Source organism: Tupaia chinensis, unplaced genomic scaffold (genome assembly GCF_000334495.1).
Source record: "Tupaia chinensis unplaced genomic scaffold, TupChi_1.0 Scaffold000110_1, whole genome shotgun sequence".
NCBI classification, from domain to species: Eukaryota; Metazoa; Chordata; class Mammalia; order Scandentia; family Tupaiidae; genus Tupaia; species Tupaia belangeri.
In genome coordinates, this window is record NW_006159574.1 from 2418916 (window position 1) to 2441881 (window position 22966).

General features: G+C 54.7%; 1 protein-coding gene across 3 annotated transcripts in view; it reads left to right on the top strand.

Annotated features, from left to right (window-relative positions):
- The window catches only part of DNAJB6 (DnaJ heat shock protein family (Hsp40) member B6), a 26597-nt gene extending 4168 nt beyond the window's left edge, over positions 1-22429 (top strand). Inside the window, exons 3-10 of one of the 3 annotated variants that reach the window (XM_027770064.1) lie at positions 13069-13159; positions 15612-15721; positions 17441-17500; positions 18055-18165; positions 18448-18579; positions 20335-20476; positions 21703-21773; positions 22061-22429. In XM_027770064.1, the coding sequence (XP_027625865.1) occupies positions 13095-13159; positions 15612-15721; positions 17441-17500; positions 18055-18165; positions 18448-18579; positions 20335-20476; positions 21703-21773; positions 22061-22092 (723 nt within the window). In that variant the 5' untranslated portion in view covers positions 13069-13094 and the 3' untranslated portion in view covers positions 22093-22429. Of the gene's footprint in view, positions 1-13068; positions 13160-15611; positions 15722-17440; positions 17501-18054; positions 18166-18447; positions 18580-20334; positions 20477-21702 lie in introns of all 3 variants that reach the window. The other 2 variants (XM_027770065.1, XM_027770063.1) reach the window with 2 other exon arrangements.
- The last annotated feature ends 537 nt before the right edge of the window (positions 22430-22966 follow it).

Here is a 22966-nt window from a genome sequence, read left to right on the forward strand (position 1 = left end):
GAAGGAGGGTCTCCCTATTTTTCTCCCTGTGTGTGGGCTGGGAGCTCCCTCATCAGCTGCCAAAAGGGCCCTGAAGAGGTTTGTCCTGAATTACTGATTTCTCTGTGGTCCACCTGCAGCCAGGGTCTGGGTGTGGGTGTGTCCCTGGGGAAGTCCTCAAGGGCCCTATGTCCAGCTACAGCATTGTGCCTCATGGTGTCGAGTTTCGGCCCAGAAGCTATTGTAATTTGCTAGTTTTTAAAGTAAAAGTAGAGGGAGGGATCCTGCTCTTGGAAATGCTGGCCATGGAGGCTTCCTGGAGGAGATTCCCTTCAGTTCTTTTCAGCCCTGAGTCTTCTGCTTTGGAAGGCAAAGGAGTCTTTTCCCCCCTTTGCCCTTGTCCTTTCAGCGGGGCCTGTGCGGAGACCTGGTCGGCTGGAGACACTTGTTCAAGCAGAGCGGTCTCTTGGATGCCTGCTGGATAGCTGTGGAGAAGAGAAGGGCTTCTTGAATGGATAGGTTGCCACCTCTGGGGGTGGTAGAGATCTGGGTCAGGAGGGGAGGGCCCCAAATCTGTCTGCACTAGGACAGGGCATCCTGATGGGCCACCAAGCTGTGCCAGAAATCCAGCCGCAGTGAGCCACCCTGGGTGGAGGGCTCAGGCAACCTGATGTGCCTCCAGGCAGGGCTGGCTGGGGTGCAGTCCTGGTTACCACAGTTAGCACTGCGGTGGGCTGCAGGGGAGGTGCTGCTCAGGCCCCTTTTCTGCGAGTGTGACGCGGTGCTGGCTCTTAATCTTCGCTTTACCAGAGGGGGCGTTGCACTCTATTCTGGTTGTTTATTGTTTGACTTGACAAAGAATTACTTAACTATTTACTGGTACTATTTTTCTGTTAGAGCAGACAGAGAGAGAACATGAAAGTAAGCCATGTGGTCCAGGACTTGAACTGCGGTCAGCCATGTGGGGGTCCAGCGCCTTGAACCACCACGCCAAGCCTACCAGTCCTGGGGCTGATGCCTGCCCCGCGCGTGTGTGTGGCCACGAGTGGCTGGCTGGTGATACAGATGAAGGACTAGTCTCCCCCCATTCCCAATAGTGAGAGGGGAAGGCCTGTGTGTTTCAGAAGGACACAGCACGGGCAGAGGATCCGGGGGAAGGAAGGATGGTCACCCTATTTTTCTACCTGTGTGTGGGCTGGGAGCTCCCTCATCAGCTGCCAAAAGGGCCCTGAAGAGGTTTGTCCTGAATCACTGATTTCTCTGGCCCACCTGCAGCCAGGGTCTGGGTGTGGCTGTGTCCCTGGGGAAGTCCTCAAGGGCCCTATGTCCAGCCACAGCACTGTGCCTCGTGGTGTCGAGTTTCGAGTTCCGGCCCAGGAGCTATTGTAATTTGCTAGTTTTTAAAGTAAAAGTAGAGGGAGGGATCCTGCTCTTGGAAATGCTGGCCATGGAGGCTTCCTGGAGGAGATTCCCTTCAGTTCTTTTCAGCCCTGAGTCTTCTGCTTTGGAAGGCAAAGGAGTCTTTTCCCCCCTTTACCCTTGTCCTTTCAGCGGGGCCTGTGCGGAGACCTGGTCGGCTGGAGACACTTGTTCAAGCAGAGCGGTCTCTTGGATGCCTGCTGGATAGCTGTGGAGAAGAGAAGGGCTTCTTGAATGGATAGGTTGCCACCTCTGGGGGTGGTAGAGATCTGGGTCAGGAGGGGAGGGCCCCAAATCTGTCTGCACTAGGACAGGGCATCCTGATGGGCCACCAAGCTGTGCCAGAAATCCAGCCGCAGTGAGCCACCCTGGGTGGAGGGCTCAGGCAACCTGATGTGCCTCCAGGCAGGGCTGGCTGGGGTGCAGTCCTGGTTACCACAGTTAGCACTGCGGTGGGCTGCAGGGGAGGTGCTGCTCAGGCCCCTTTTCTGCGAGTGTGACGCGGTGCTGGCTCTTAATCTTCGCTTTACCAGAGGGGGCGTTGCACTCTATTCTGGTTGTTTATTGTTTGACTTGACAAAGAATTACTTAACTATTTACTGGTACTATTTTTCTGTTAGAGCAGACAGAGAGAGAACATGAAAGTAAGCCATGTGGTCCAGGACTTGAACTGCGGTCAGCCATGTGGGGGTCCAGCGCCTTGAACCACCACGCCACCTGCCGGCCCCATTTACTCTTCTTTTTTAGACAGGATCTTGCTGTATAGTAGTCCACTGTGTCTCCCTCCCTAATAATTGGTACTGTGGAACTCCATGGGCTTTGCCGCCCATGCCACTTGGGTGAGGTCGTGGAGTGTGTTGGAAGCCGCTTGCCTCGGGGCCAGGCTAGGTCCAGACGTCCTCTCGTGTTGGGTACTGGTGGCCAGGCCGAGGGTGGGCCCGCTGCTGCGGCGTGGGCAGGGAAGCCCCCAGGCCCCCTGTAAGTCTCCTGAGCTATCATGAGCCCGCGTTGCCGGTGCCAGGTGCTGGCGGCTGTGGTCACACTCTGATCTTGCGCAGCCTTGGGGTCGCAGAACCTTTTTACGATCTGGCTGATATGGCTGGGTTGTGATTTGCTAGTTTTAAGTAGAAGTAGCGAGCGAGCTTAGGCTAGGCCGCGTTGTCATGGGAGGTGCAGCTTTGATGCGCGGTCCGTGCAGACCGCAGACCGCAGTCACGTTGCGTTGGGACTGGCTTGGGCTCCTTCCGAGCTGTCCCTGGTTCCCTGCTACTTCTGGGAGTAGTCTCTGCCTAGCCACTTTCCTTGTCCTTGTCCCTGTCCCCACTGCTCTGCCCTCCGTGCTGTGGTCCGCCTTCCAGCGTCTGGGTCCTGGTGCTCGGGATGGTGTCTGAGGCAGGGTGCCCGCCTGAGCTGCAGGATGGAGGTGAGCTGGGTTGTCAACCTGGCCGAATCCCCTCCCGGTGCCCTTGCCCACAGCCAGCGTATTTCCAGCTGACGGACTCCTCTGCCGAGCCGCCCTCGGGCCCCCAGAACCTGTGATGTGCTGTGGACCCGGTTGCCTGTGCCAGTGCAGCTTCCTTAGCTCAACGGGCTCAGTCGTGTGTGGAAAGGAGGGCTCCTTGGCGCCCAGCAGAGTCCCCTGATGAAAGGACATTTGGAAGACAGGCTAGGTGTGGCCCCAGGTGAGCCTGGTAATGATCTTGTAAGGCTCGGTCAGATAAGACCAAGGAAGCCGACCGGCAGGACGGCGGGCTGAGGACGCAGGCAGGGAGCTCAAGGCCGGGTGCTGGGCAGCGCGAGCTGCTGCGGCCTCTGGGGGCCACCAGGCAGCACCTTCCTTTTTTCTTTTTAAAATAAAGCGTCTGGGGCTCCATGTGGTGTATCACGAGGCCGACCTCAGTTCGAGTCCCAGACCTGGTGGCTTGCTTTCTCACCTTCTCTCTCTTGCTCATTCTGTCCCTCTCTGGTCAAATTAAAAATAAATAAAAGAGGTTAAATAAAATAATTTTTTAAAAAAGAAAGCAAGCATCTGTTCTTTGGGTGCAGAGATTTGTTCAGCTCAGTGGGGACGACTTTCCTAAGACATGGAGGTGGACAGGACAGCCCCAGGCTTCTGGTCTGACACTGCCCGCTGCTCCTGGCCCTGGGCTGTATCGGGGTACTCCTCAGAGCCTCTGGCTCCCAGGGGCAGCTTTTTTGTGCGTCTTTGTGTGAGGACAGGAGGAAGAGGGCTCATGCGTGCATGCCAGCACCCTTGGGCTTGTGCGGCAGGCTGGTCAGGGCGCTTGCCGCGGTGTAGGTTGAGACTGCTCCAGACCAAGCCATGGTGCTTCTAGCAGGATTCCTGACACGATGACCCTCGTGCCATAGCGGGCATTGCCAACCTGTATTCTTGCAACCTGGGGCGGCCATGCAGGCCTCCACCCAGTGCACTCTGGGGCAGAGGTGTCCGTGGAGTGCTCACCTGGTTTGCAGTCTGTCCTGCTCCATTGAGCTCTAGGGAAGGCAGTGTAGAGCGTGTTCTTGCTGCTTTTCCCCAGGACTGCTGAGTGTATGATGGGAAGGGCCAGTTGTCCTCCGGCTTGGGAGGCATGCCCTATAGCGGAGCAGTGCTGCCCAAAGTCGGCGGCCAGGGTTGAACCTAGACCCTTGAGAAGTTCAGACTGGGAAGGAAGGTCTCCTGTCTGAACCTCACGCCGCCTCTGCCATGCTACCCTGGGTTCTTGGGCCTGAGTCCTGAGGGTCCTCTGTAGGGGTTCCCACGGGAGATCCCTTCACTGGGATTCCTTTTATGAAGTAGGCAGTTAAATCTGTATTAGGTTGGTGCAAAAAGCACTTGTGGCTTCGGACTGTGACATTTTCTTTAAAAATCATTTTATTTAGCTTTATTTATTTTAATTTCACGGGGAGGGGGGGAGTGAGAAAGCAAACCATGTGGGAGTCCAGCATCCTTAACCACCATGCCACTTCACAGTCCCTGGACTGTGAATTTTGAATCCTCACTAGGCTCAGACACACCCTTAATAATCAGAATAGGAACCATTACAATCTACACTTCTGCCGACAAGAAATAATCTGTGCTTTAAAACTCCTGGAAAGTATTTTTTGTATCTTGCTGGAGGTGTTTTCTTTTTTCTTTTGGAGAGGTTTTTTTTTTTGTTACAGGGCATGTGTGCCCACCAGAAAGACAAAGCGAGAAATCACCCCCTAGGGGGGATGGTCACCCGCAGTTCCTTCTGCTTTCTCTTGGGAATCTTGGGCACATGTGCCCAGTGTGAGTTTAAGCTGCTGCTGGTCCTGGAACTCGAACTGCTGTTGACGACATGGGAGTCCAGCGACATAGCCATTGTGCTAATTGCTGGTCCCGATAAATAAGCTTTTTGCCGCCTGTCACAGTCCGATGGAGAAATGGCTCATTGTTGTGTAGAATAAGAGAAGACACTTCAAGATGAAGGTTTTCTTTTCCTGCAGCTCACACGGCGCCCAGTTCTGATCCTTCTCACCTGCAGTTTGAGTCACATGCTCACGCGCAGTAGAACGGTGGATGTAGGGCTCCCGGGCAGCCTCGTGAGGCCATACGGGGATCACCTTTGGATCGCTCTCCATTGGTTGTTAACCTCTGGTGGCCAGCGAGCTCCTGCTCTGCAGCCCCCAGCCCTGCTCTGTGCTCACTCAGGTCGGCTGCTCCCAGGCCAGGGCTGCTGATGTGAAGTGCAAGTTGTCCCCTTGGCTTTACAGCCCGTTTCGAGCTCCGGTAAGACGGCCGCTTCGGGTAGCTTCGGCCTGATGCTGTCCCCTAGTCTGAAACGTGTGAAGACAGCGCAAGGCAGGTCATCAGTGCGGCTGGACTCCACACGCCTGGCCCACTGTGGTTTGAGGTCCACACCTAGAGTCTTGCAACTCCCGCTTCGTGCGTGTGCATGCATGTCCCAGATCCTGAGAGGAGAATGGATTGTGGTGTGGCCATCCCTCTTGGGGGCTGATTTCTTGCTTTATGTCTCTCTGGTTCTCTCTCTCTCCAAGGAGTGCATGTGCCCCATAGCAAAACATCTCTCTTAAAAAGCAAACAAAAGAGCTCTTGAGCAGTTAGCGTAATGGTTATGTCACTGGACTCCCACGTAGTCGACCACGGTTCGCGTCCCGGACCCGGTGGCTTAAAATTCACGCCGGACGCATATGCGTGCGTGCCCAAGATCCCGAGAGGAGAATGGAGGAGAAGGGATTGTGGCGTGACCATCCCCCCTGGGGGGTGATTTCTCGCTTTCTGTCTGTCTGTCTCTGTCTGTCTGGCAAGTGCATACGCCCTATAGCAAAAACATCTCCAAAAATAGATTTTTTATTATTATTATTTAATTTGACCAGAGTGAGTGAAAGAGGGAGGGAGGGAAAGTGGAGAAAGCAAGCCACCGGGTCCAGGACTCCCAACTGTGGTTGGCCGTGTGTGGAGTCCAGCATCTTAACCACCTCACCATCTGCTGGCCCCATGCAGTCTCTTGTTCACTGTAGCATTGCCGTGTGCTTTCCAGGAGAGGGCTGCCTCCCCAGCGCATGGTGATTGAGTTGGGGAAGATACAGGAGCGTGGTCTCTTCTGTTGGTGACATCGGACTGTGTGAGTGTCGGTGTTGGCTCTTGGCTGTCAAATGGCAAGGCTGGCCGATGGTTAAGGCAGTCGGGTCCTTGGCCCAGCGGCTTGAAAACACATCGTTTCTTTAAAATAAAAACGTTGACAAAATTGGAGTTCTCTAGTGAGAGAGACCCCGGTAAGGTAGACTACGGTTTCCGAGTTTGTAAGGGTAGAGGGGGGACATCTTCACGGGAGACCCTGCACGTTGAGAGGAGAACTGGGACACGTAGTGTCAGCGTGGAGCAGCTGGGGCCCCTGGAGCCCCTGCGGGCCGGCCCGGGGCCCTGGGACTGTCCAGCTGCTGATGGGTGCTGTGCGCTGGCGATCGTGGTGGGGTGCTTGGTTGGGCAGAGTGCAGAACGGGGTGCCCAGGGGCCACCTTTCTGGGCGAGTGTGTACTTGGAGACAGGAACCTTTGGCTCCCAGTGGCTCAGCCCCAACTTCCAAGGTGGTTCAAGAGGTCAGGCACGAAGGAAGCCCAACAGTCCCAGCTCGGGCTTTCGCCTCCACTGAGCACTTGCTGTCATTCTTTTTCCCCCGAGACTGTGCTTGACCCAGAGAAAGAGCGCCTGAAAGTGAGAAGTGACCCCCACCCTCGGGGGCATGGCCGTTTGCAATTTCTTCTCTGTTCTCTTGGGATTTGGGGCACACACGGTGTGAGTTTCAAGTCACTGTGTCCGTAATTGGAGCTGCAGTCAGCCACGTGGGGGTCCAGCACCTTAACCGCCATGCTACCTGCTGGCCCCAACTTGCTGTCACTTTTAAAAGATTGATCCCAGAGACCGGCAGAGTGATCACGGTGATGGGCTTCCATGTGACTGACTGTGGCTTGGATTAGCTTGAGTCCCAGACCCACGGCTGAAAACTCACGCAGGGAACGTGTGTTCGTGTCCAAAATCCCAAGAGGAGAATGGAGAGGGGATTGTGGATTGTGGTGCGGTGGCCATCCCCTGGGGGGGTGCTTTCTTACTTAACGTCCCTGGTAAGCACATATGCCCTATACCCATAATCTCTTTAAAAAAAAAAATTTTGCCCCAAATCAAGCAGGTCAGTGTTGGCAGAAACTTTCCTAGAATCCAGGAGCTTGATTTACTGGACTACTGGAAGTTCAGGCTTTTGTTGCTTATTTTGCGGAGCGGGACATGAGTGCCTAGCTAGAGATTCCCAAGTGACTCTGCTGCGTCTTTCTGGTACTCTGTGTCGCAGGCGCTGTCCGGCTGCCTCACAGGTGGGGCTGGAGCCCCAGGTGCTCTCCCCAGAGCATAGGCCATGGCTGCTGCCCGGCTCCCAGGGGAAGGAAGCAGTCACTAGTGCCCAGGAGAGCGCGTCCCTGGTCCTGTTCCAGAGCCAACGATGTGGACACCGCACACTCGGCGCTGAGTCACTCTGGGCACTTGTCCCCGGGTCTCTTCGTAAGAGATGAGCCTGTGGGTTCCTCCACTTACTCCTCTGCTGGAGGCCTGCTGGGCCAGGGTCAGAGGTCAGCGTCCCCTGTGGGCCTGTGCTGCTCAGGCTTCAGGGTAGTCAGTCTGAGTGGAGGATTTTTTCTGCGTTTGCTAGCTGGTACTCTTCCTAAAAGGAATGTCAGCCTTTCTACATTCTTGGTGCCAACTCCTGGGGACATTAATAAGTATGACTTGTATTGCAGATAGTGCTTGCTGGTTTCAGCATGGCATCATGAACTTGCACTTTTAAAAAAAGGATGATTTCATTTAACTCTGTATTTATTTTAATTTGACCAGAGAGAAAAGGAAAGTGAGAAAGCAAGCCACCAGGTCCTGGACTCCACTTGCAGCCAGCCATGTGGGAGTGATGTGCTCGTAACCACCATGCCACCTGCAGGCCCTGCACTGTTTTTGAGAGAGGTTTTTGCCGTAGGGTGTATGTTCTTGCTGTAGAGACAAGAGAGAGACAGAGACAGAGAGCCAGACATTCCCCGGGCGGGGAGGGGATGACTCCCCCACACCCCCTTCTCCCCTTGGGGTTTTGGGCACACACATGCCTGGCTTGAGTTTCAAGCTGCTGGGCTGGGACTCTGTCCGTGATTGACATGTGCGAGCCTGGCACCTTAACGCAGTCTCAGGCCCACCTGCAAGTGCGTGCACCTTATAGTGACTGAACATGCAAAAGCCCCACGAGCAAAGCGCTGGCCCGGCAGCAGAGCTCAGCCCTGTAGGGAGCTGGGTCTCACATGGGTGGCCGTGGTTCGCATTTGGGCCCTGTGGCTCAAAGGCATGCTAGTACACGCGTGCACACCTAAAATCCTGGTGAGATGGCGGAAGAAGGGCTGAGGGTGACTGGCCGTGGGAGGTGTTCTCACCTCTTCTCTGGTGCGAGAATGCACATACTCTGTCGGTAAAGGCAGGAAAGGCCTGAAAGGGTTGAGTGTAGTTTCTTTGTGATACCGTTTTTAATTTTAAAAAGTATTCTGTGGGAGAGGAAGGAGGAGACAGTGACCTGCACCCTTAGGGCTTCATGCCCCAGCATGCCCCTCGTCTGCTGGCTGGGACCCCAGGTGGACGGGTGCCCGGGGTGCTCACAGAGGGCCTTCCCTGTGCCGCGCCATGAGTGACCGCTGTGCCACAACTGGCCCTTCTTATTTCATTGTTCTTTACGTGTTCAAAAACTGCTTAGGTATTGGGGGACCAGCAGTTAGTGTAATGCCTATGTCGCTGGACTCCCACATAGTCCACAGTGGTTCAAGTCCTGGATCTGGTGTCTTCAACTCAACGCTGGGCGTGTGTGCGTGCGTGCATGCCCAAGATTCCGAGAGGAGAAGGGATTGTGGTGTGGCCATTCCCCCTGGGGGGTGATTTCTTGCTTTCTGTCTCTCTCTGTCTTTCTGGCAAGCGCACATGCCCTGTGGCAAAAACCTCTAAAAAAAAAAAACCCAGAAAAACCAAAAAACAAAACTGCTTAGGTACGGAAGTATGTTTCATGTATGTGTGCGTTTGATGAGATTATGTATTTCCCATTCATTAGTAGCAGAACCCTTTTTTGTTTGTTTTTAAAAATTATTTAGTTTTATTTATTATTACTTGTGGATTTCCTGTAGGGCTCAGGTGAGAGAAAGTGAGAAAGCAAGCTGCCAGGTCCGGGACTTGAACCTTGCTCAGCCTTGTGGGAGCCCTGCACTTCAATCACCATGCCGTCTGCCAGCCTGCAGGACCCTATGTTAAGTCCGTTAAATCATGTTAAGTGTGCTACCAATATTCTGTTTATTGATGGAATAGTAGATGTGTCTCTTATTTTTTTCTTTTGAGAGGTTTTTACTATAGGGCGTGTGCACTTACCAGAAAGACAGACAGACAGACAGTGAGAAATTACCCCCCACAGTGGGGATGGCCACACCACAGTCCCTTCTCCATTCTCTTCTCAGTATCTTGGGCACACACGTATACACGCCTGGTATGAGTTTAAGCCACCGGGTCCAGGACTCAAACCGCGTTCGACTATGTGGGAGTCCAGAGACATAGCCATTATGCCAATTGCTGGTTCTGTCTTTAAATTTTTTTAAAAGAATTATTTACTTAATTTAATTTATTCAGTCAGTCATTCATTTTCACATGATCAGAGAAAGGAAGACCTCGGAGAGAAGGACCGTGAAAGCAAGCTGCCAGGTCAAGGACTCCTGCCATGCGGCAGTACCCTGCACCTTAACCACCACACCACCGGCTGGCCTTCCCCTTAATTCTTAATTTTTTTTTAAGAGCTTTTTGCTATAGGGAATGGTGCTCGCCAGAGAGACAGAAAGCGAGACATCAACCCTCCACAGGGGATGGTCATGCCGCAATCTCTTATCCTCTCGAGATCCTGGACATGCGTACACACGTACTTGGCGTGAGTTTTAAGCCACTGGGTCTGGGACTCAGCCACAGTTGAATATGTGGGAGTCCAGTGGTATGACCATTACGCCATCTGCTGGTCCCGAGAGTTTACTTTTAAAAAAGATTTATTTAGTTTTACTCAGTTTTATTATTATTGTCTCAGTTTCCTGTAGGACATGTGGACTCACCAGAGAGAGAAAGTGAAAGTAGGCTGCTGGTGAGACTCGAACCGCGATTGGCCATGTAGGAGTTCAGTGCCTCGACCACCGCATCACCTGCTGGCCCCAGTTGATTTCTTTCGTGATGGACGGAAGGAGGGAGGGAGGAAGGAAGAAAGAAACAACGTACCCTGAACAGGGTCCCGTCACTATGCGAGGTTTCCCCTGGCCTGCAAGCAGGGACGGGCACGGGTGCCGGCTGGCACCAGTCCTGCACCCTGGATCCACGTTGCAGTGTGCCGCTGCACGGGTCAGCATTAGATCTTCAGATGCCAGAGGGCACATGCACGCGTTAGAGAGGAGGGACGGCCAGTGGGGCCTAGTCACTGCAGTCCGCTTTCTCCATTCCATTCGGGTCATGGGCACATGGCAGTGTAAGCCACCAGGACTGGGGCTTGAACTTCGATTGGCCATGAGGGATCCAGCCTTTTCTGCACAGTGCTTAGCTGCTGTGCGGTGTCCTTGACCTCCGTGGTACTTTTCCTTTTACAAGTGTTGGCGAGTTGTGCACAGAACCACTGGCTGCTGTGCCCATGCAGGATCCGTGGTTGCTAAGGTGCGGTCATCACCGCCCACGCCAGCCCTGCTCACTGCGGCCCCTCTGCACCACCGAACAGGCTCCCGCCCTGCCTGCCAACCGGCACTCCTTTCTGTTGGCAGTCCTTCTGTTTCTGTGCCGTGCTGTGCCGTTCAGGAGCCGCGCGAGTGTTTTATCCTCCGGTGTCTATTCCCCAGAGCCCTGTACTCCAGGGGTGTTCTTGATGTTGCCGCACAGGCTGGCTTCCTGCCTGTGTCCTGGGTGTTTTGTCTCTCTGAAACCATGTGGCGTAGTTGTTTAAGGATGCAGTTTATTAGAGGGCCAGCAGGTGGCATGGTGGGTAGGGTGCTGGACTCCCGTGTGGCCCACCACAGTTTGAGTCCTGGACCTGCTGGCTTGCTTTTTCACGTTTCCTCTCCCCCTCTGGTCAAATCATAATAAATGAATGAATAAATAAAATTAAATAAATAATTCTTTTTTAAGAAAGAAAACAATTTTAGGTAGTCTTTCATCATTACAGTTACCGTGTTTATCACGTTATTTGGTTTAATTAAACTGACGTTTGTAGAACACTGAGAATTGTTCTTGCTGTTAGTACTTGATAAACTTTGGTCATTTTTTGCATCTGTGGCCTCGCCATCAGTGCATGCAGTGGGCACTGCAGTGTGAACGGGAGGCTCGTGTTAGGGTCCCAGGTTTCCTTGAGCACCCTTGTGCCCCCGCTCCTGACTAGTGAGGAGGCTGGGACGGGTCAGGGTGGAGAGAGCCTGTCAAAGGTGGCTGTGTGTGTGTCACTCGCTCTCAGGAAAGTAACGAAAATGTACTCGAGACCAGTTTGTTTTATCGTCCCATTTCTGGGGTGCAGGTTGCATTCATTTGCTTTCTCTTGTATGTGGCTCTCCTTCCTGCTCCCAGGTCAGTAGCTGGCAGTCGAGGGACTTCCAGAGTGCTCGGTGATGAGCCCGCAGTGAGCAGGCCTGGCGCCCATGACGGAGAAGGTACTTCTCAGAGAAGGGCTTGCACTTCCGGGAGTGCCTCCCTTCTGTGCTGTTCTCCAGCACACACGTGTCTGCGTGGCCACCCCTGCTCACCCTGCTCTCCTCTGGGGCGCGGTAATGGAGTGCCGCGGGGTGCTCCCCACTGTCTGGGCCTGGCCTGGCAGCAGCAGGGTCTGCACGTTGCAGGAGGGCGTCATGGGCAGTGTGCATGCCCGTGTGTGTACTGGGCACGTGGAAATAAGTATCCTCCTTTTTTAAACATACATGGCTTCTATTTGCCAGGGTCCGTGTGCTTGCTGTATTGGGGCGTGACAAGGCACCGCCTCGAGGCATGGCCATGTCATTGCCGCACTTCCAGTTTTGCTTTCGGAATTCGGGGCACTCGTACACACACCTAGCCACCGAGTTGGGACCCGAACTGCAGAGCCAGCCATGTGGGATCTAGCTGCCTTAGCCTTTACGCCACTGGCTGGCCTGAAGCACGCCGATTCCCTGCCGTGGACTCTGTCGTAGCGTTGGGGATCACAGACACAGTGACCTTGGCACCTGCTCAGAGACGGAGCAGCTCAGTCCTGGTGCAGCTCAGCGGCATTTTCCGGCAGTGTGGCCCCAGGCATGGTTGGATCTGTTGATCCAGAGTGGTGGTCTTGCCTTGGACCTCCCAGGTGCTGGTTGAGGGAGGCTGCCCCGCCCCCGTGTCGGGCCCTGGCTTTGCAGAGGACAAGCTTTGTGCAGCCCTGCTGCTGGGGTGGGTGGCATCTGTGCAGCTCTGACCCCGGTCTAAGGTGGTGGCTTGGCCGGCTGGGTGGGGAGCACTGAGTCAGCTCAGATCACTCCTGTGGTGGAGGCAGCAGCCCGTGTGCAGCGTGGGTGGACGGAGCTGTGTCCCCCGAGGCCGGAACAGGGTGCTCCTGTGCCGCACACCCGGGACTAGCTTTTGTGTCTGTGGGGCAGGGGCTGGGTGGGCAAGGGAAACCGTCCTGACACTGTAGCCCATTCCTCCTCCTGGCCTGGAGTTGGGGGGGGTGGGGCGCTTCACCACGCGGATGGAGGGTGGCTTTCTCGCTGCCTCTGTACCTGGCTTCCTAGGTGTGGCCATGTGCCTGGTCTTGTCCTCATCCTCAGGGCCCCACAGTCCTGCCGGAAGCCTGGCACGCCAGCCTCCAAACACCGCCCGACTAGGCCACAGGACACTCGGCAGCCCTGCCAACTACGGGCCAAGTGGCCAGAGCCTGGCTCCGAGTCACCTGTCGGTTTATTTAGTCAGGCTATTATTAGGCCATTTCAGAGCCGCCCCTTCTGTATCTAGAAGGTTCTACGGACATGAGTCTGGGAAACAGCTCCCCAAACGGCCCTGGCCTGGCAGTCTGCTGGTCAGGCATGGAGTTCACCTCTGGTGGCGGCCCGTCCCACACCCTCGACTCCTATGCAGTCCCGTCACTGACCACAGGGTTTTAATTGCAGGACCCGTTCCAACAACCTGTTAAAACATGGTGGACTACTATGAAGTTCTAGGCGTGCAGAGACATGCCTCCCCCGAGGACATTAAGAAGGCGTAAGTAACTGATTCCTGAGGTTACGCACGAGGGCAGCTCCCCTCGGCTCTGGGAGCACACCTTGTCGCCTAGTGTGGTGGCTTCTATCGGCATGGAGCAGTCGCTGCGGGCCACACAGGCTGTTTGCGGTACAGTTAGAAACATGCGGGCAGGCTGAGTCCCCTCAGGGCAACTGGCCTGGGAGCCAGGGCAGCACCCGCGGGCACTTGGCACTAGAGCCCAGACGAGGCCAATCGGTGGGAAGGCTGCCTCGACTGGTGGGCGTGGGGACTTCTACCCCAGTCAGAGTGGGAGCCGGGCCCTGCAGCAGGGGCCCTGGGCCGCCTCTCCAGGGGAGGTGAGCGTGCTGGGGTGTATGAGGGCCCCCAGCTGATGGCCGATGCCCAGGCGGTGCAGGAGGGGCCGGGCAGGCACCGCACTGTGCTCAGAGCAGCGCGGTGGGTGTGGCGTATGCTGTGCCTTGGAAGTGTGGGGCTCCATCCCTTCGCCCTCCTTAAGCTGGGAGGGCTTTTGTGTTCCGTGAGAGCAGTCAGGCTGGGTCTGTCTGCAGGACAGCCTTGAAGCACTCAGAGAAGCTGTGACTGTTAAACACAGCGAGGTTTTCCTCTGAAGCCTAGAGTTACACAGAACATGACCTTTTTTTTGAGAGGGTTTTGCTGTAGGATGCATGCGCTCGCCAGACAGACAGAAAGCGAGAAATCATCCCCCAGGGGGATGGTCATGCCGCAATCCCTTCTCCATTCTCCTCTTGGGATCTTGGGCACGCACGCACATGCGCCTGACGTGAGTTTTAAGCCACCGGGTCCGGGACGCGAACTGCGGTCGACCATGTGGGAGTCCAGCAACATAGCCATTACGCTAACTGCTGGTCCCATGACTTTTTTTTAAAGAATTATTTTATTTAACTTTATTTATTTTAAAATGTGACTAGGGAGGGACAGAGTGAGAGGAAGAGGGGAAAAGTGAGAAAGCAAGACACCAGGTCTGGTACTTAAACCACAGTCAGCCGTATAGGAGTCCAGCATCTTGGTCACCATGCCACCTGCTGGCACCACAGAATGTCACTTTCTAGAAGAGCAGAATGGGAGCCCCCAGAGTGCCGGCCTGGTACCAAGCGTCTGTATCTGGGCTCATGGTTTCGTGGTGAGTGTGCCACAGGGTGGGGCTGCCTCCTGACTTTCTTGAGACTCCCCCGACCTGTACCCAGGGTGGGCCACAGTTGTGGGCTTCCCCGCTCTGGGGGCCACACTCTCCCTGTCGGTGTCCCGCTCACGCAGGCCTGCAGGGAGCCTCGACGCCCTCCGTGGGCTGTCCCTTGTGTGACCAGTGGTGGTGACAGCCCGTCTCCTCCTGCATTCTTATACGTGACTTAGCGTTTTTAAAAAATAATTACATGTTTTTATTTTATTATTTTAAAGATGATTTGCTATAGGGCACATGCACCAGAGAGAGACGGAGGAAGATGAGAAAGCAAGCTGCCAGGTCTGGGACATGGTTCAGGTCCGGGGCTGGATCAGGGCTGGCCACGTGGAGTCCAGCACCCCAGCTGCCATGCTGTAGGCTGGCCCCTCGACTCACCAGCGGGTTGGCACTGCACGTCCCGTGCGCTCTTCCCGCTCCCACAGGGTCTGCAGCTCACCTGGGTAATCGGGCTCCACACGTCCCGGTCCCGGTGGCAGGAACACAGCACTGTCGCGGAGGCCTGCAGCGGTTTCCATGCCGATGGCTCTCAGGAGAGCTAGGCCGTGGCTGTGGTGCAAGTGAAGTGGCAAGCTCCGAAAGGGCGCTCCGGGCCTTATTGTAGGCCTAGACTCCAGGGCACCTTCCTGTGCCACCACCTTTTCAGGTTCCTAACTCCCATGTGGGCCTCACCTGTGCTGCGAGAACCCGACCCGACCCCGACAGTCTCCCTGCATCACCACCGTGGGTCTCAGCCCGCCCGGCAGACCTGCGCCAGGGCCTTTCCCCTGCTGGCCCAGTGGCCTAGCCAGCATGCCACCACCTGGCCCACAGGTTAGGCCAGGTAGCCTCGGTCCTGGCATCTTCGCAGAGGTTGGTGTGTGCTGGCTTGGATCTGACTGGGGTCTGGTCTCCGAGGCAGTGGGCAGCGGCACCTCAGGGGGAACCCTGTCCTGGAAACGATGGTAGAGGGACAAGGGGACCGTGCGGGGACCAGCCCCCTCCTGCGGTCACAGTGCGTGCCGCTAGCCCCTCACTGCCGGACTGGCTGCTGTGAGCCTCGGGCCCGAGCAGTTTTCTGCCTCTGCAGTTTGGCCTTACTCCAGGTTTTCGAGAGTATTTCCCTGTTTCGTTCTGGGGCAAAGTGGTTTTGCCACCAAAATTGTTACTCTGCAGTCAGCATTTTCGAAGCCGCGATCTGGCTTTATCCTGTTGGTCTGAAGCCGGGCTGCTCTCCGGCTTTGGGTGTAACCATGCTTGCTCTGGTCCCAGATACCGGAAACTGGCCTTGAAGTGGCACCCGGATAAGAACCCCGAGAACAAGGATGAGGCGGAGCGGAAGTTCAAACAAGTGGCCGAGGCGTATGAGGTGCTATCTGACGGTGAGTGCGTGGGCAGCGCTGCGGGGCCAGCTGGTGCAGGGCACTCGGAGCACGGCATGACACATGGGGCTTGGTTTGTTTCCTGCTGTGCTTGGAGGCCTGAGGGGTTCTACTCATGAAGACTTGAGTTGTGCAGGTGACCTGAGTGCTACGGGGTGGGTGGCCCTTACCCAGTCAGAGGACCCGGGGAGAGGCCGCCCAGCCCCTGCTCTGGCAGTCTACACTGGGGGCGGCTGCCCCTTCTGGTGTCATCTTGGTCATCTGCCTCTTGCCCTCGCCCTCTCTGGGCTTCCGCAGTGCCTTACTAAGGGCGTGGGCTCAGCTCCCTGCATGGATTTCAGGAGTTTGAGGAAAGCAGGTTGAACATGCAGCAGTCTCCGGCCCTAGACCAGGATGCTCCCCGGGGTGCTAGTCCATTGGTCCGTCAGGCCCTGCCCTGCATTTGCGAAGAGGTGTGGGACCTGCTGCCAGCCAGGGGCACGGAGCACAGCGGGCAGAGCAGGGCTGGCAATGGGAGGCCGGCGAGGACGGGCAGGGCTGAGGGGAGGCAGGTTAGCCTGACAAGGTGCGCGTGTGCGATTGGGCTGTAGGTCACCGTTAAGGGTCCCAGCGTCGACAGTATTGGGCCTTAGCCAGCCAGCTTCCTTCACGAGTGTCCCATCTCCCTGTCCTGTTACGGGAACCCCAGGTTGCCGCAGTTTGTCTACGAAGACACACAGTGCTGGCTTTGAGATCTGGCTTGGCCTGAGACTAAGACCCCGGGCCTGGGTGTCCTTGTGGTGTGGGCTCCAGTATCAGGAAAGGAGGTGGGACTGAGCTGAGACTCCTCCTCGACAGAGCTGGCCTGAGACTGCCACAGAAGGCCTGTTCCTCCGTGCAGGGGAAGGGGGCAGTGCAGTCGCTGTGCTCTTACTCTGCAGAGGTGCAGAGCCCGTCCTCATCGGCCAGGCATCCAGGCCTGGGTGTGAGCAGTTTTCTGAGCCTTTTGTCTCATTGGGTAGCGCACACTGCCCTTCGGAATGAGGGGTGGTGCGTCCCTAGCACCTGCGCGCCTGGCAGGGCTGTGCGGCTGCTGCACTGGGCTGGTGCAGGAAGCCTGGGGCCATGTGGCGGGGCCGCTGACCCCAGCTCAGCACAGGTGCCCGCTCTGCCCGCCTGGCTGTCCTGGCTCTGGCTCTTCCTGTCGTTGGGCGGCATGTGCTCGGTCTGCATGGCCGTGTAGTTGGTGATGGGATGGGGACTGGGGGCTGGGTTGACATAAAGGAGCTGTGGAATGACTGTTTAACTGTTCGTGGTAACGTCTCTAAGCCATCTTGAAGAGAGTGTGTTCCTCTCTTGCCTCCTTTGGTTTTAGAATATGGATGGCCTCATTCCTGCAATTTCAGTTGTGCAAAATGGAAAGTGGACTTTCACCTTAGGAATACCTTGTCTAGTGCACTTTGAGAGTGGGAAAGAACTTGCGCTTGTGCCAGCTCATGGCAATATGATTAAGGTGGCTGGATTCCACTGGCTGTGTGGTTCGAGTCCTGGACCCTGGTGCGTGTGTGCACACGTGCCCAAAATCCCAAGAGGTGAATGGAAGATAAGGGATTGTGGTGTGGCCATCCCTCCAGGGGTGCTCTTTCACTCCCTACCCCTCAGAGCACACGTGGCCTCTAGCAAAATCATCTTCAAAAAAAGAAAGAATTTGGCCTCACTTACTCTCTTTTTAATCCATAGCTAAAAAGCGGGATATCTATGACAGATACGGCAAGGAAGGACTGAACGGTGGAGGAGGAGGTACGTAAATGCTCGGGATGGAGGGTCTTGGCGCCTGCAGCAGAGCCTCAGTCAGCCTGGCAGGCACAGGTGTGGGGCGGACTGGGGCAGGGAGGGACGGAGATGGGCTTGAGCACCTGCTGGGATGTCTGCGCCTACGTGGTGAGGCCCCCGCGTTTTCTGTCGTCTCAGAACTCCCCGAGGGTTCAGAGTCTGCTGAAGGTAGAGCTGCCGTCTTAGCTGGGCCCGGTCTCCCGTGTCTGTTGCGAGGGGGCTCCGGTGGCCGCTGTCGGCACTGGGAGTCCACGATGGCTGAGCTGTGACAATGGGGACATGGTCTGAGTGACTGTTTCTACTGTTGGCTCTTGTACCCTCACGCCAAGTAGTAGGAGCAGAGTGGAGGAGACGCAGGGTGGGCTGGAGAGGTGGAGGAGCTCGCTGAGGCCACCCGGGCAGCGGTTAGCCTGTGCGCCCTGATCGCTGGGCCCTCCGTGGGGGGCGTGGTCTCTGTGCTGCGGGAACATTGCTCACTGCGAGACAGCGGCATGCAGACCGAGAGTGTGCTGTGTTGACAGGCGGAAGTCACTTTGACGGCCCCTTCGAGTACGGCTTCACGTTCCGTAACCCAGATGACGTCTTCAGGGAATTCTTTGGTGGAAGGGACCCATTTTCATTCGACTTCTTCGGTGAGTTAACGGCTGCTCATTGCCGTTCATTGCCGTTGGGGTGTGGCGTGTCCCCAGCTGTAGGGAGGGCCGACTCTGGCACACCGGCCTCTCTCCCCAGTGCTTCAGGCTTCAGGAGGCCCTGATGACTCCGGTGCTGACGGTCTTGTCCGTGCTGGAGTGGGGTGCGGCAGGACATGACCCATCTTCCCGTCCGCCTTTACCCAGCTCTCTGTGAAGGGCCCACTTGAGGAAAGGTTCACGGCATGCTTTTCTCTTTCTTTCTTTCTTTCCTTTTCCCAGAAGACCCATTTGAGGACTTCTTTGGGAATCGCAGGGGACCCCGAGGAAGCAGGAGCAGAGGCACAGGGTCGTTCTTCTCCGCCTTCAGTGGGTTCCCGTCTTTTGGGAGTGGATTCTCATCTTTAGATACAGGTATGAAATCCCTAGGTGTTGCCTCCACTATCTAAAGAGAAATTGGTACCTATGACAGTTCAGTTAGAGCAGCTGGAAGAATGCGAGTGTGAAGATAGCAGAGGCATTTTGTAGATTGAGCACCCAGTGGGCACGTGCTCGCACGTGAGAAAGCCAGGGGCGCTGTTGGGAACGGTCAGCCCGAATCCCCTGCTTGCTCTCTGCCTCAGCAGGGTCTTGGGCAGCCATGCAGGCATGTTTTCCAAGCCAACAGCACTGTGATTTGAACTGTGGTCGGCTCTGTGGGATCTGGCTTCCATTGCGTGGTATGTACCAGCACTGTAGGGCAGACCCAGCGTGGGGATGACACCGACACACACTTGGTGATAGAGCTAGAGGCTCGTCTGCTTTCTTTTTGAGGGGCACCCAGTTCCTCTTACAAAGGAGCTGTTCTTCATTTTGATTCTCTGGTTTTTATTTTAAACTTACATGCTAAAAGCCAGCAGTGCCTTGTCGCAGACGTCACCCTTACAGAGTTATTTAGCACTGAACCCTGACACATTATGTGAATGGGTGCTCGATTGGACTCCATTTTGCACCTTCCCCACTCAAGGCCCTCCGCTGATGCTGGGCAGTGTGCACTGAAGGGGGCCGCTGGATGGACTGGGGCCCCGGCCCGGCTGACAGGTGGCCGGCTGCTCCTGGATCAGCCTGTACATGTGCTCACCTCTCAGTCCTGTCTGGCCGGGAAGCTCAGGGGAGCATTGTGGCCTGGTGGACCCTCAGAGAGGGAGGCAGAAGAGGGAGGGAGGAGGGGAAGGTGTGTGGCTCTGTCCCTCATCAGGAGGGTCCCACAGAAGTCAGACGCACCAGGTCACAGGGGCCCCGGGGCCAGGCTCAGATGGACTACCCAACCCCGACCACAGAGACAGGGCATTGCCGACGGAGGGAAATGACCTTGGGTTCTGTAAATGGGCTGACGCCGTTTTTAACCGACTCAGTTAAATCAAAAGTGGGGTGTTGGAAGTCGTGATGTATTTTCTATGCAGCAATGCGGCCTGGCTTTCCCGACTGCCCAGTATATTACTACAATTAATTTCACTGGTTTTCTGATTAGTAGGGCATTAAAAATGTAAAATCACGTTTGTGGCTTCCATTCCGACTCTTGGAACGTGCATGTCCAGGCGGCATTAAACTTAGAGGCCCGAGCTGTGCTCAGCGGTGTGCTGTCCCCGTTAGGAGGGTGCTCTGGGAAGAGGGTTGGTTTGAGCTCTCTAAGCTCTCTTAAGGTGGTCTGCTCTGGTGTGAAAAGAAAGGTGTTTCGGTGTTTGTAGTGTCATGGCTGTGTCATTAATGTTGGTGTTCAGGAACTGGACAGCTGCAATTTTTAGAAAATTATTTGCAGCATGTTTCTAAAATTACTCTTTTTTAACATTGAGATTCCCCCCATGGTCTCATTGCATGGAGGCGGCAAACTGGTTGGGTCTTCCCTCCTGCGGTGACAAGGCCACCCTACTGTGTGAGAGGGCAGCTCACTGCCCTGTCTGCCACATGCAGGGTGCCCCCAGGGGCACGATCTTTGGCGTGTGGGAGAGGAGGAAGAGGGTGAGGGAGGGATGTGGGTGGAGGAGCTGGCGGTCCCTTTCCTCCTAGAGCCCTGTCAGTGGTCCCAGAGGGTGGGGACTGCGCCCCAGCGCAACTCCAGAATTTGGACCACGGTGCTGGGATCCATTACTGCTCGATGGTGGCCTCTAATCACCTTCGTGTCTTCCACAGGGTTTACGTCATTCGGGACACTAGGCCACGGGGGCCTCACTTCCTTCTCTTCCACGTCATTTGGTGGTAGTGGGATGGGCAACTTCAAATCTATATCGACCTCTACCAAGATAGTCAACGGCAGGAAGATCACCACCAAGAGGTACAGTGGCGCTCCGCGTCCGCAGGAGGCCTCGTGTCCCCGCGCTGTGTGCACTGCGCCCTCAGTGGGAAGTCAGGCCGTGTGCACAGCCCCGGTCGGGGGGGGCCATCTAACCTGCTCCTGCTTTAGAGCTCCAGAGGCTCTTCAGCGCCACTCCTGTGGGCCTGTGAGGAGTGCTGCTTATTTAGAGCCACGTGCACTGCAGTGAGCTTTTCCAGAGCTCTTAGAGTGGTCAAGTGGAAACTGTTAGTAAAACTTCTGCTTTCTGAAAATCTTGTTAATCGACACATGTACATATTTATGGGGTATAGTGTCACTTTTTATTAAGTTTTTGCCATAGAGTACGTATGCCCACCAGAAAGAGGCAGAAGGAAAAGTTAGAAATCACCCCCCCCTCCGGGGGTATGGCAGCATTGCCGTCCCTTCTTCACCCTCCTTTTGTTCTGGACTTGGGACATGGACACACACACGCCTGGACCAGTTTTCAAGCCGGTGGGTCTGAGACTTAAACTGTATACAGCTGCGTGGAAATTGAGCCCCTTAATTGCAGTACCACTTTATGTCTCCTACAGAGTAATTTTTTTTTAAGTATTGGGTTGTCGGACAAGTCATGACACATTTTTTACACAGAAAAACAAAATGCGTTAGTACTTGTCTGACCACACCGTGCACTGGTATCAGGTACCGCTAGGCACCCGGCTGTTGGCACATCCTTCCTCCAGCTAAGCCTGCCCATCTTGCTGAATTGTCTCTGAGTGTGTTTAGCATCTGCGTTTAGTGTCAGAGAAAGCTGCTTTTTGTCGTAATTTTCTTTTAAGAAAAAGATCTATTACAAAGAAGGTGGTCGCAGCAATCATTTTTTGCCCTGAAAATTATTTTCTATGTGTCTTTTAAGTGTAATTTTTTTTTTTTGGAGAGGTTTTTGCTTAGGGCGCATGTGCTTGCCAGGCAGAGACAGAGAGATAGAAAGCAAGAAATCACCCCCCAGGGGGAATGGCCACGCCGCCATCCCTTCTCCGTTCTCCTCTCGGAATCTTGGGCACACATGCACACACGCCTGGCCTGAGTTTAAGCCACCAGGTCCGGGACGCAAACCTCAGTCGACTACATGGGAGTCCAGCGACATAGCCATTACGCTAACTGCTGGTCCCACGTGTAATGTCCTTTAGAAGCATTGACGTACCTCACACATGTAGCACTGTTTTTAAATGGATTTTGTCCTACAGAATTGTCGAAAACGGCCAAGAAAGGGTGGAAGTGGAAGAAGACGGCCAGCTCAAGTCCCTGACGATAAATGGTAAGGAGCAGCTGCTGCGCTTGGATAACAAGTAGCTCCACGCTGGCCGCTAGCAGACGCTCGCTGTCGCAGCAGCGTGTGCCGAGGGACAGGAACAGTTTTGAAGATTTCAAACGAACTCGACTTTCAGTATAATTGTACTTAAAGTATTTATAAGCAGCTCATCGGAGCCCCTGTTTGTTAGAGACTTTTTAAGTTTGTTGGGACCACATCATAGGACCATTTTTTGTCTTTGAAATTGTTGTAAATCTCTGTATGCACTTTGCTTTTTATTAAACGTCATCCAGGTGAGCCGCGACTCGTGTGTAGGCGAGACTAACACCAGCATGGATCTGCTTTTCCATTGTGTTTGAGATGTGAGCCGAACAGTGTCAGCCTGTGAGGAGGGTGTCATGGCCAGGGCGGGCCTGCCACAGAAGTAACTCAGTGTTTTCAGTATTTAGTAGTGACAGATTGACTGCATTAATGGTAATACATTTCTGGTTTAATATAAATTAAGGATGTTTTCTAGTTGTGCATGAATGCTGGAACTTAGTAAGTTTTGACAATTGTTTAAATGTGTACTGTTAAGCTTAGGTTTAAAGCATAAAGCTGGGTAACTGGGTCTTTGTCATTTGCTTTTAAAAAAAATAAATGCGAATGTGTTTGGTGCATTCTTCCTGTGTGGGCCGCAGCCTTCTTGTGTCCGTGTGTGATTCTGTGCCTGGGTTTCTGGTGTCACCTGCTAAGCGTGTCACTCTGCTCAGTAAGGCGATGTTGATCTTAGGTCACCAGGAGATGCTTTCTAAAGTCTATGCACAGGGTATACGAAGCTTTTCCTGCGTGTGAGTAATTAAGCAATTTATTCAACATTTTAATTTGGTAATGTTTCCATGGGGTGGGACAAAAGAGCTATGTGATTTTTAGTTTTTCAAAGCATGTTTTAGTTTTCCAGGGTCTAAGACATAAGGTCACTTTAGAACAACATGTGTGGTAAAGTACCCGTGACTTAGGTGTGAGCAAAAAGAAAGGTATTCTCTCAACATGTAAGATCTTTGGAACTTAGACTTCCAGCTGTAAAGAGTGTTTGAAGTCAGTCCCGCTCCGCTGCCTGTTCCCCGATGCTGGAAGTGGGTATTCTGGAATGCTCGAGGGACCGAGGTCACCTGAAATGCAATGCCCTCTGACAGACGGTGTGCCTGTGAGACGGGGTG